The sequence below is a fragment of the Schistocerca gregaria genome, chromosome 2 (genome assembly GCF_023897955.1).
Source record: "Schistocerca gregaria isolate iqSchGreg1 chromosome 2, iqSchGreg1.2, whole genome shotgun sequence".
Lineage (NCBI taxonomy): Eukaryota > Metazoa > Arthropoda > Insecta > Orthoptera > Acrididae > Schistocerca > Schistocerca gregaria.
The window spans coordinates 75,316,219-75,329,468 of NC_064921.1; the positions used below are offsets into that span (position 1 = coordinate 75,316,219).

General features: G+C 38.4%; 1 protein-coding gene across 2 annotated transcripts in view; it reads right to left on the minus strand.

Annotated features, from left to right (window-relative positions):
- Window positions 1-13,250, minus strand: part of LOC126336347 (gamma-tubulin complex component 5) — a 203,596-nt gene that overhangs the window by 133,809 nt on the left and 56,537 nt on the right. For both annotated transcript variants that reach the window (XM_049999922.1, XM_049999924.1), the window contains exons 7-8: window positions 2,062-2,194; window positions 1,740-1,907 (exon numbers count right to left, since the gene is read on the minus strand). In XM_049999922.1, coding sequence (XP_049855879.1) covers window positions 1,740-1,907; window positions 2,062-2,194 — 301 coding nt within the window. The remainder of the gene's footprint in view (window positions 1-1,739; window positions 1,908-2,061; window positions 2,195-13,250) is intronic.

Here is a 13,250-nt window from a genome sequence, read left to right on the forward strand (position 1 = left end):
TTGACTCTGAAAGCCACATTATTACCTGTTGTTTTGCTTTTCCAGTATCAACAGCAAGCTTTTTGTGCACTGCTTCAGCCCTCCAATGGCGTTTTGCACTTTAATTCAGCTTTTTTTTTATTCCTTCGACACATTATGAACTAACCATCTGCATCAAAAATTTGTTGCAGTATGAACATACATGCAAACTTGGCATCCCAAATTTTAATTTAAAATCATTTCTGAAAATATTTTTGTACATGTTTTCACAAATATTTAGTTCTGAGCATTGATCCTGCATACAGATAAATTTTGCAGATGCTCAGATCTGAACTTAAATAATAACTAACATGTTTAAACCTGGAGTAGAGCCTTTCCTGCTTCAGAATTATTTTTTTTTTTTCCTTCCTTTCACTAAATCGGTCACACTCAAAGATTCTGAGAGGTGTGTTATAATGCTTTAATCTATTGATCAAAATTTGCACTTTGTGAGCTGTAATATGCAAAAGTTACATAACATATTTGCAAGTGATATATAAGTGAACAATGACAGTGAGATACACACTCTTCTGTTGTTCATCATGTCAGTGAACTGAAACACCAAAAATTTTGTCTGCTTGTCATAATTAAGTGAGGAAAATCTCCACAAGAGCTGCCCCTAACCATCTGCTGATAAATCTCAACGAGAATTGACAATGGTAAATTCTTTCCTAGAAAATGACAAAATTCCATTCCTAATATTTTGAATGTCTCTCAAAAAAATTATGTTATTTCAGCTATGTTCAAATGCAAGCAAGGAAATACGTTCAGAACATCCGTTTCAACAAAGTAACAGTACTACTATAGAATTCTGCAAATATTTCACATACACAACTTTTTGCTACATGAATTATGAAAAACAGTGTTCCACTCAGCCATCAGGTGGCAATTTTCCAGGAACAGGACTATTTTTCCTCAATATACATAGACATACACTACCCCCAGTACCTTGTGATTACTATCCTTCCATTCATAAATGCTAACTTTATATTTCTTTCCTTTATTAAAATGCTTTTGCGCTCTGCGCATTACTACTACATTTGGTGTGTCACGCGTGATGCCTTCCCTTATAACACTGTTCACCAGAACAAGGACTTCTGTGGGTAGACAATGGTAAAAAGAATAATGCAAGGCAGAAACAAATTAATCAGCAGATGCAGGGCATCGAATACAACGTTATTCCTTCTCTAACTCACTTTGACAAAAATTCTGGTTGCAGAATTGTTAGGGAGGACAATTCAATTGATAAAGATCAAATTTCTTGCACCAAATAACAAAAATGTACAGCCTGTGTACTAGCGCAATGATAATTTTCCATGCACTTATTATCAGTTTATTTGAAATAAATATATTTTTTGTGATAATACTTATTAAAGTTTGTTTCATTATTTCCAAGCAATGTAAGACTATTTTTCAACCAACATACCTCCACAATTTAAATATGGAAATTACAACAATGTCTCGTATTCAATGAACTTCAATCATTATTTCCTATACACATCAACAATATTTTTTAAAAGGTAATAAGTTTCAACCATTAAGAGACATAGATGCCATAGTAATCCCTCGTGAAGCATAATTTCACACTGAAATGAAAAAGATTATTTGTCACTATCTTCTACTATAGTCAGTAAAAAACAACTAATGCTCACCCAGCACACTTTCCATGCATTTTAAGATAGATTTAAGTTTCATATTCTCTATCAGACATCTACAAATACCTTGTAATAATGAACTCCTGACGCCAATCTTCAAGATGGCCTTCAGTCAACCAAGTGCTAATAATACCAAAATATGGTCGGAAGCTTTTGAGAAATAATTTTAATATATGCCTCGACTCGTATACCTCAGTGGCAGATATTCCTGCTTCATAAAGAACTGACAGCAATCTGCAAAGAATATTAAGACACATTTAGTCTATATGCTGCTAAAGATTTACAATTACTTTCACCTTCAGTTGGCAAAGACTGCAATCATATGTAAAGCTTATTTGTGACAGTCTTTCTGTTGTACCTCTTGTTCAACTTCAAGGATTATACTAACCGTGTGACTGCTAACCATTTTGGAGATTCTTTCCAGTCTTCAATGGCTAATACATGTGTATCATACACAACTTTTAGTTCTTTAAATTTTGGTCTCAATTCACAGATTAACTGGTATAGTGTGTTAATATCCTCTGTAAAAAAACAAAATCATCAAAAAAACCTGTACTGTGGACAGTCAATTAAATGGCCCTTAATCTGAAATTCCACTGCTGCTTTTCAAAAATGTTGACAGGATATAATTCTTAGATTACAGCTTAACATTAATAACCATTTACACAAATAACATCAAGTAATTGTTTCACTGTTTGATACATTTCATCACAGATTTAGGAATACAAGAGTTGTTCTGTCTGAGTGTCTCACTTCTAGAAAATAATTTACAAACTATGAACTAGGTAAACTATCTTCTTTGCCTTCCTGCAATAGACACATGAAAATCTCTGGTTATACAATAAACTGTAAAAGCAACGGGAAAGTAAACACTATTCCAGTGTGAAATGTTAGAAGATCAAGAAAATGTTCAACTAAATAAAAATCAGTAAATATTACCAATATTATAAGGACTTACTAGTATACACAGACAGACAGACTAGTAGTTGGTGGGATGATACCACAATCCTAACAGCTAGAAGAAAAAATGGAGCATGGAGAAAGTGGTGGAAAACTAAAAATGATGAGGACTATAAAAAATATATAGAGGAAAAGAAGAACTGCAAAGAAGTATTGGAAACAGCAAAGAAAAAGGCATGGGAAGAGTTTTCCAAAAAAGTTGAAGAAGATGTGAAGAGCAATAAGAAAATGTTCTATAAAATGATGAAAAACGATAGAAAGGCTTCTGAAGTACCAGTAAAGATGGAAACAGAGGATGGTGCTGTGACAGAAGACCCAGGGAATATAAAAGATCTCTGGAGAGAACACTTTAAGATACTGTTAAACACTGAGGAGCAGGTACACGAGGAAACAACAAATAATGGAGAAATTGAGAGAAGTTTGGAAACAGAATTAGGAGAAATAACATCGGAAGAAATGGAAATAGCTGTCAAGAAGATGAATGGGGTGAAAGCCCAAAGACCTAATGAATTCTCAGTGGACATGATCAGAGCAGCAGGTCCAGTGGGAATGCAGTGGCGTATTGAGTACTATCAAATGTGTGGAGAAATAGTACAATACCTGACGACTGGAGAAGAGGAGACACTGTTACCATCTTTAAAAAGGCAATAAAAGACTTTGTAAAAACTACAGAACAATAACCCTTATGAGTCATACAGCCAAGATTTTTGAAAGAATTTTATTGAATCGAACAAGTGAAAAAATAGAAAAGGAGCTGAGTGAAGAACAGCATGGGTTTAGGAAAGGAAGAAGCACGATCAACCTGATATTTTCTATCCGTCAGCTGATGGAAAAAGTTGAGAGTATAACAAAAGGGTGACAATGGTTTTTATAGACATAGAAAAGCCATATGACTCAGTTAACAGAGAAAGACCCTGGGAAGAAATGATGAAGATAGGTATAGAAGATGGATACATTAATGTAATAAAGATAATGTACAGAGGACATCTGTAGAATCAGAATACCATTGGGGAGCTCTGAATTCTTCAAAATAAGACAAGGACTTAAACAAATAAGTATTATATCTCCTGAACTTTATAATGTTGTGATGGATGGAATGAATAGGGCAGTTAAAGATATAGTAAAAGAAAAAGACAAAAATATGATTTTTGCAGATGATCTGGTAATATGGGGTGATAAAGAGCTAGGATGTATAGTTACAACTTGATGCATGGAAGGAAATAATGAACAGGTACGGATTAAAAATAAATAAAGTTAAGAGTGAAATAATGGTATTTGGTAGAGACAAAGGGATAGGTGGGAATATTACTTTGAATGGAGAAACCCTCAAAGTGGTAGACAGTTTCACTTATTCAGGGAGTGAAGTATCTAGTGATGGAAGAATAACCAACGAAATTAATAGGCGGTTACAGAAGTTAGGCAATTTCTACTAAACAATGAAACACCTAATTTGGAATAAGGAAGTTTCAGAAAGAAGCAAAACTCCTTATGAATAAGAGTTTTTACTTCCCTATTGTCACCAGAGGAGGAGAAACATGGATAATGACAGAAAGGAACTGGAGCAGACTGCAAGTAGGGGAAATGAAATTTCTCAGAGCAGATAAAGGAAAAACAAGAATGGACAGAGCAAGGAATGTAGTTATTCGAAAGGACCTTAAACAAGAAAGTATGAGAGAAGAAATCAAAAAAGAGAGATTAAGGTGTTATGGGTATGTTAAGAGGATGTGTGGGTAGACACTCCCCACAATTATGGAAGAACTAAAGATGGTTGGAAAAAGACCCAGAGGGGTGCCCAAGAACACGGTGGGAAATGGGAGTGAGAATATCTGTGCAAACGAGAGGTGTGACATGGCAGCAAGTGGAGGAAGAAAAGTGGTGGGAGGACTGAGCCAAATGGAGAGGACTCGTCAGCACCCAGACCAGGCAGTAGCTGGAGCAGGAGCAGGATCGGGATATAGACAGACTAGTGTACACAAAAAGTAAACATGTAGCTCACATATCAAACAGTGGAAGCAATGTTACTGTTATGTTTGCGATTTCAAATATTTTTCTTCTTTTGTTAAAGCTATCACCAATAAAATGAGGAGATAAGAGTCATGGGATACCTGCTAATATTGCATTGGACCTCCTTTTGCAAGGCACAGTGTGGCAACTTGGCGTGGCATAGACTCAACAAGTCACTGGAAGTTCCCTGCAGAATAGTGAGCCATACTGCCTCTATAGTTGCCCGTAACTGCAAAAGTGTTGCCGGTGCAGGGCTTTTTGCACAAACTGAATTCTCAATTATGTCCTATAAATGTTTGATGGGTTATCAAATCATTCGCTCAAACTGTCCACAATGTTCTTCACAGTAATCATGAACAATTGAGGCCCAGTGACATGGTAGACTGTCACCCATAACAACTGCATCACTGTTTGGAAACGAAGTCAATGAATGGCTGCAAATGGTCTGCAAGTAGCCGAACATTATCATTTTCACTCAATGATTGGTTCAGTAGGACCAGAGGACCCAGTCCATTCCATTTAAACACAACCCACACCATTATGAAGCCACCATCAGCTCACACAGTGCCTTGTTGACAATTTGGGTCCATATTTTTAACAAGTCTGCACGGCACTCTAACCCCACCATCGGCTCCTCCCAACTGAAATCGAGACTCATCCGACCATGTTAAGGTTTTCTAGTCACCTAGGGTCCAGGCGATATGGTCACAAGTCCAGGAGAGATGCTGCAGGTGATGTCATGCTGTTAGCAAAGGCCATGTTGGTCGTCTGCTGCCATGGCGCATTAACACCAAATTTCACCACAATGTCCTAATGGATATGTTCGTTGTGCTTCCCACATTGATTTCTGTGGTTATTTCACGCACTATTGCCTGTCTGTTAGCACTGGTGACTCTACATAATTGCCACTGCTCTCAGTCGCTGAATGAAGGCTGTCGTCACTGTGTTGTCAGTGGTGAGAGGTAATTCCTGGAATTTAGTATTCTCAGCACACTCTTGACACTGAGTATCTCGGAATATTGAATTCCCTAACAATTTCTAGAATGGAATGTCCCATGTGTCTAGCTCTAACTATCATTCCACATTGTCTAATCCCTGCTGCGCAGCCATAATCACACTGGAAACCTTTTAACATAAATCACCTGAGTACAAATGACCGTTCCATCAAAGTACTGCCCTTTTATTGTTCGATTATATGATGCTACCACAATCTGTATAAATGCATACTGTTATTCCATGGCTTTCGCCACTTCAGTGTAATTTCAATAATCAAAAACGCAATTTTAAGGATAGTTGTTCTTACAACAACATGTATCTCACTCCAACTAACAGGCATGAAATAAAAAAAACATAGTAAAGTCATAATGAAACTGTAAGTCTGCAGGATACTGTGGGCTAAATCCTAACATACTCTGCACAGACAACGTATCCATACCCGTTTCCACTGCAATTAAAAGCACCTTAACGTCATGAAGGTTTCCTGGACCACTAAAAATTAGCCTAGGTAACCCCAGTTTTCAAGAAAGGTGACAGATGGAAAACAGAAAACTACAGACCATTTTTTATGCTGTTGTCTTCTCAAAGATGACAGAAAAAGGTAATATATAACAGAATTACCATGTTTATTTCAAAACACCCTAATCTTCGAAAACCTGAATGAGGTCATTCCATGTCAAGTGGCCTAAGAACGTCCGCTCGACCCTATCTAATACTGATGAATTTTTTTTTAAGGTGTTTATACAGGTCTGTCTTGAAGCCATGCCAGATTATAGTTCCATAAGTAGCATATGGGGCACTACCACACTTTTGTAAAGTGACAGATATGAATATATTAAGTTTGTTTTGCTGTTGATCATGAACTAAGGAGACTTTCAAGCTGAAATTTTTGTGATACTGTCCAATTTTTTTTTATTTTTTTTTTTTTTATTTTTTTATTTTATTTTATTTTATTTTATTTTTTTTTTTTTTTGTTTGTTACGTACAACTGCCTTGTTACTGAACATGTGCTCATTATTCAGCAGGTTTAACATAATTTGCTGTTGAAATAGCTCATAAATCTTGTTGTGACTAATTTGGATTATGTTCTGACAGGTTATTTATTATGAGGAAATGACTTCCAGATGCTGATTTTTTTTCCCTCTTTTGCAGCTGGCTATGCAGGTGGTGTCTTGACTACTCAAGCAATTACTGCATTGCCCAAGATTAAAATCCATGCAAAAACTTATTCATCAATTTTGCCTGATTTTTCAAAAGGCTGCATATAAAAAAGTGACTAAGATTTCATTATTCTTTGTGCTATTGGAAAGAGCTCTTTTTGTTTGATCAGGCGAAGTAACCAGTTCAAAGACAATAAAGAAGTTAGAAACATGCCTTAACGGCTATTATGAGCAAATAATATGTGCACTTTCTGCATTACCACCACCACCACCACCACCCTGCCCACAGGAAGATTTTCACATGGTAACTCTCCATGCTCTGCTCTCTTCTGCCATCCTCTTCAAGTCCACGTGATTTTCACTTCCCCTGATGTTATCTATCATCTTTTATCTCCTTCCTCTCAATCTCACAAACTCAACCTTCCCAAGCAATTGATAGCAAGTGGGCTTCCAAAGCATCTGATAGCAAGCTTTCCCCTCTCAATGAATGTCCCATCCAGTTCGTTTTCCTTTCTCTTATAACATGCAGCAGCCTTCTACTCTCACTAATTCTTTCAGACACTCTTTTGTTAGTAACTCTTTCCCTCCAGCTTATCCTCTCCATTCTCTTCCACATCCTCTTTTCAAATGCTGCTAGCTTTTTATTGTGCTCTGGTCTGAGTGTCCATGTTTCTGCCCCATAGAATGCCACACTCCAGATGAAACACTTGCCAAATCTTTTCCTCGGATCTTTATCTAGTGTGTCACATAATAATTTCCTCTTTCTATTGACTGCCTCCTTCGTTATAGCAATGTGAGTTTTCAGCTACTTATGGTTTCTCTTCTGTAACTGTTTTCCAAGGTATTTAAATGTTTTTACTTGGTTAATAATAACGTTTCCTATCTTAATATTGCCAGTCTCCTTGCTTTGCCAGTCACCATACCCTTTATTTTTGCTGTATTGATTCTAATTCCATATACTACACCACTTCATTCAGATCTTTTAGCATTTTATTTATAATTTGTTCACTTACTGTGACTAAAACCATGTCATCAGCTAAATCTAATAACTTCTAATTCTTTTTCCACCAATACACACTCCTCTTTTTCTATCTATGGCTTTTGTAATGATTTCTTTTGGCTGTAAGTACAATAATAGAGGGGAGAGGCAACAACCTTGTCCAACGCCCTTCCAATGCTGCTTCCTTCTGACATTTCCTTTCAAATCCTTATTCTTACTTTCTGTTGTAAATACAGGTTCTGTTTTAGTCTACTTCTTTCTAATTCAAAATATCCATCAACTTGTACCATTGTACTCTGTCAATAGCTTCTTCCAAATAAATAAAAACAGCATATATTTCACTGCCTTTCTCAATATATCATTCCCGTATATTTCTTAACAGGCCAATAGTATCTCTTATTTCTTTACGCCTTCTAACACCAAACTGTCCATCCACAATCCACCTGTTCTTTTCTTAATTTAGGTAAATGACATAAAATCCTGTTCCCCAAATTCAAAGTTAATCCTGTATACTGATGAGACATCTATTGAGTGCAAGCATAAAGATTATGTCCAATTAGAAATACATTGCAAATGTACTACATACGGAGCTGAATCACTGGCACCACAATTAATGCTGACAGGTACTGTGAGGCTCTAAAAAACTCAAACGGACAATTCAGAATGGGAAAACAGGAATGTTGAGCAAGGGCACCAAGTGACTATCACCTGTTCCCTACGTTAAAAAAACATTTGGCCAGAAAGCGATTCAGCTCCGACGACGAGGTGAAAGAAGGCGTTCATAACTTTCTGAACAACATGGCGGCAAGCTGGTATGACATGGGTATACAAAAACTGCCATAGCATCTACAAAAATGCATCGACAGAAATGGTTACTAGGTCTGGATGAATGGTAAGGCGCTGACAGAAGTGCGTAACACACGACTTTGTGGACAAAAGCTGGAAACGGTGGGCTAGAGCCCATGACTGCGCCTTGTGGATGGCTCCCTATAGGCACTGATCAGCAACACCAGTACTGGTGGAGCAGTACAAAATGCAGAAGTCATCTGCATACAGAGAAGGTGAGATGGACTGCCCTACAGCTTAATGATCAGTAAAAATAGAGACACACTCAATACAGAGCAATGTGGAACCCCATTCTCATGGATATGAGGGAACTATGGGAGGTACCAACTTGGACACGGAAGGTACGAAGTGACAGGAAATTTTGGATAAAAATCGGGAGTAGTCCTCCGAGATCCCACTTGTATAATGTGGCAAGTAAATGGCGCCAGGTCGTGTCATATGCTTTTTGTAAATCAAAAAAGATGGCAAACAGGTGTTGGTGTCTGGAAAAGACTGTTCGGAAGGCAGACTCAAGGGACACAAGATTATCAGCGGTAGAGCGACCCTGGCGGAAGCTGCCCTGACATGGAGGCAGTAGGCCACGTGACACCAGGACCGAACCCAACCGCCGACACACCATATGTTCCAGCAGCTTACAAAGAATGTTTGTGAGGCTGATAGCTATCCACATCAGGTTTGAGCACCAGAATGATGGTGTTCACCCGCCATTGCGATGGAAAGACGCCGTCGCACCAGATCCGGTTGAAGATGACGAGGAGGTGTCGCTTGTAGTTAGATGAGAGATGTTTAATCATCTGACTTAATGAAATAAAGACAATGTACAGAGGACACAATTGTAGAATCAGAATACCATTGGGGAACTCTGAATACTTCGAAATAAGACGAACTTAAGCAAGGAAGTATTCTATCTCCTGCACTTTTTAATGTTGTGATGGAGGGAATGAATAGGGCAGTTGGAGATATAGTGAAAGAAAAAGACAAAAAGATGATTTTTGCAAATGATATGGTAATATGGGGCGATAAAGAGATATATGTACAGTTAGAACTTGATGCATGGAAGGAATTAATGACAAGGTATGTATTAAAGATAAATAAAGATAACAGTGAAGTAATGGTATTTTGAAGAGAGAAAGGCATCAACAGAAATATTATCTTGAATAGAGAACCCCTCAAAGTGGTAGAAAGTTTCACTTATTCAGGGAGTGAAATATCTAGTGATGGAAGAATAACTAATGAAATTAATAGGTCACAGAAGGGAGGCAATTTCTAACAAACCATAAAACACCTGATTTGGAACAAGGAAGTTTCAGAAAAAGCAAAACTCCTTATGTATAAGAATTATTACTTCCGTATTGTCATCTATGGTGGAGAAACATGGCCAATGACAGAAAGGGACTGGATCAGACTACAAGCAGGAGAACTGAAATTTCTCAAAGCAGTTAAGGAAAAAACAAGAATGGACAGAGTACAGAATGTAGAGATTAGAAAGGACCTTAAACAAGAAAATATGAGAGAAGAAATGGAGAAAAAGAGATTAAGATGGTATGGGCATGTTAAGAGGATGCATGGGCAGAGACTACCCAAATTTATGGAAGAACTAAAGATGGATGGGAAAAGACCCACGGGGCACCCAAGAACACTGTGGAAAATGGGAGTGAGCATACCTGTGGATAGGAGAGGTGTGACATGGCAACAAGTGGAGGAAGAAAAGTGGTGGGAGGACCAAGCCAGATGGAGAGGACTCTTCAGCACCGAGACCTGACAGTAGCTGGAGAAGGATTTGGATATAGATAGACAGAAACAGCAGAGGGCCTGTAACATTATCCTGAGGAAAGCGAGATATCACTTCTATTTTACATGATGATTTTCCATCGGTTACTGCATACTTGTGACCTCCCCGAAAGGAAATTTCAGACTCAGTCGCACAACTGAGGCGATAATTCACAGGCATGCAATTTGGTTAGCAGCCTCTTGTAAGGAACAGTGCCAAAAAGCTTCTGGAAATTGAAAAATATGGAATCAATTTCGATCCCCCGTCAATAGAACACATTACTTTGTGCGAATTAAGAGCTAGTTGTGTTTCCCAAGAGCAGTATTTCCTGAATCTGTGCTGACTGTTTCAATAGAATGTTATGTTCACAGTAATTCAACATATTCAAACACAGTAGATGCTCTAAAATTCTACTACAAACTGATGTTAGCGATATGGGTCTGTAATTCAGCAGATTACTCCTATTTCCTTTCTTGAGTATGTGTGTGACCTGTACAGCTTTCCAGTCTCTTATTAAGGATATTTCACCAAGCAAGCTGTTGTAAATGATTGTTAAGTATGGGGCTACTATATTACCATATTCTAGAAGGAAAGTTACTGGTATCTACCTGGACCAGAAGACTTGCCTTTAATAAGTGCTTTATACTGCTTCGCTACACTGAGGATATCACGTAAGTTACTAATGTTGGCAGTGGTTCTTTATTCAAATTCTGGAATATTTACTTCCTCTTCTCTGTTGGAGAAATTTCTGAAACAACCTTTAATAACTTCACTTTCGTGGCACTGTTACGACAGTTTTATTAATGAAGCAATTAAAAGCATCTAGTATTGAAGTCCTCGCTAAGTTTTGAGCTTCGGTAAAACATGACAAGTATTGTAAATTGTGTTCTTTTAAATTTGGCATGCTTGTTTTGTTGCTTCTGCAGCAGCGTTCTGACCTGTTTTGTGTACCATGAAAACTCAGCACAATCTTTTATTAATTTATTTGGTATAAACCTCTCTATTGCCTCAGACACCATGCTTTCAATTTCAGCTAAACTTACACAATTAGTTGGGAAGGAGTGGAGGCTCTTTCTTAGGAAGGCATCAAACAATGGGTTTACTTTTGTTGGATTTGGATGTTTCAGTATCGAGTCTCGCTACAATGTTCTTGTGGTCACTAATACCTGTTTCCATCATGATTCTCCCTATTCTCTCAGGATTATTTGCTGCTAAAAGGTCAAGTATGTTTCTGCAACCATTTCCACTTCAACTGGGCTCCCGAACTAACTGTGCAAAATAATTTTCAGAAAAAGCATTTAGTACAATTCGTGACAACGTTTCACATTTACCACTGCCTTTGAATACGTATTTTTGGCAACAAATCAAGATCAGATTGAAGTCACCACCAATAAGAGTTGTATGAGTGGGGTACCTATTTGTAATGAAACTCAAGTTCTCTTTCAACATTTCAGGGACTATACCATCTGAGTCAGTGGATCAGTAAAAGAAACCATTTATTCTGGTTCTCAAGTATAGCCTCTACCCATACTAATTCACTCGAACTGTTTACTTCAGTTTCCCTGCCAGTTAAACCACTTCTAACAGCAACAAAGACACTGCCATCAACTGTATTTAATCTATCCCTTCCAAACATGGTTAGATCCTTTGTAAAAATTTCAGCAGAACTCTAGCTTTCGCCTGCTTTTGGTACCTGTAACTATTTGAACTTAAGCGCTTTCTGTTAGTCCTTAGAGACCTGATTCTTTTCCAACAAAGCTATACCTTGTAGCAGCCTCCCACGTGTAGTGGACCCCTTATCTATTAAGCGGAACCCAAAACCCCACGCTATGGCTGAAGACAAGAACTCCACAACCTACACGGTTGTGGATCCATATGAGCCTCCGATCCAGAACCTCCACTTGGCTGTGTACCAAACGTTCACAGTCAGTCCTGTTGATGATGCTACAGATTATGAGCTGTGCCCTCATATCACAAGCAAGTCTGGCACCTTTTACTGCTTCAGCTAGCTGCCCAAAACCTGGGAGAATCTCTTCTGTTCCAAAGTGTCACGCACCGTCAGTACCAAAATGAGCCACCACCTGTAATTGGCCACACTCTGTCCTCTTTGTAACATCCAAAAGCACACATTTCACATCTGGAATTACTCTTCCCAGAATGCAAACATAGTGCACTGGATTTCTTCCTCCTTGGCAGCCATATCCCTAAGGGGCTCCAATACGCACCTAACATGGGGGCTACCAGCTACAAGTTAATCCACCCTCTGAATGCCCAGATCCTGCAGGTCGAAAGGCTTCTCCTGAAACAAGATGAGCAACAGCATCAGGCTCAGGGATTTTGGTAGCCACATATATGGCCCAAACAGGGGAGCTCTTTGATTGGCCCTCCAGAAAGTATTTCAGTGCCTCCCACACCTTGAAAGAAACTGCCACTCGACCGCAGGTGAGGTGTCATCCTCAATGGGGACAATACTTGGGCAGTCATAGTAGTGGACCTATTGTGTAATGGACCTATTGGGGAACACAAGGTATGTGCTGGATGTATCTCACATCCCCACATAGAGCACCCCATAGCGATGCCCACTGGCAACAGTCTCAAACTGTGTTATTGAAGCCAGAACCACCTGGAGGTGTGAGCAAAGGGTCATACACTTAGCTTGCATCAGAACACAGCAGTCACAGGTCCTATCCATAGTATAGTCAAAGGAACTGTAGAGCATACTGATTTAGGATGTGGAACTCACATATGAAACTCTGTGCTCTGAAACACTGTTGTGTAAATCGGAGCTTCTTATCAACGAATGATATCTACAGCAGCAACTGACTACTGACATGAAAACA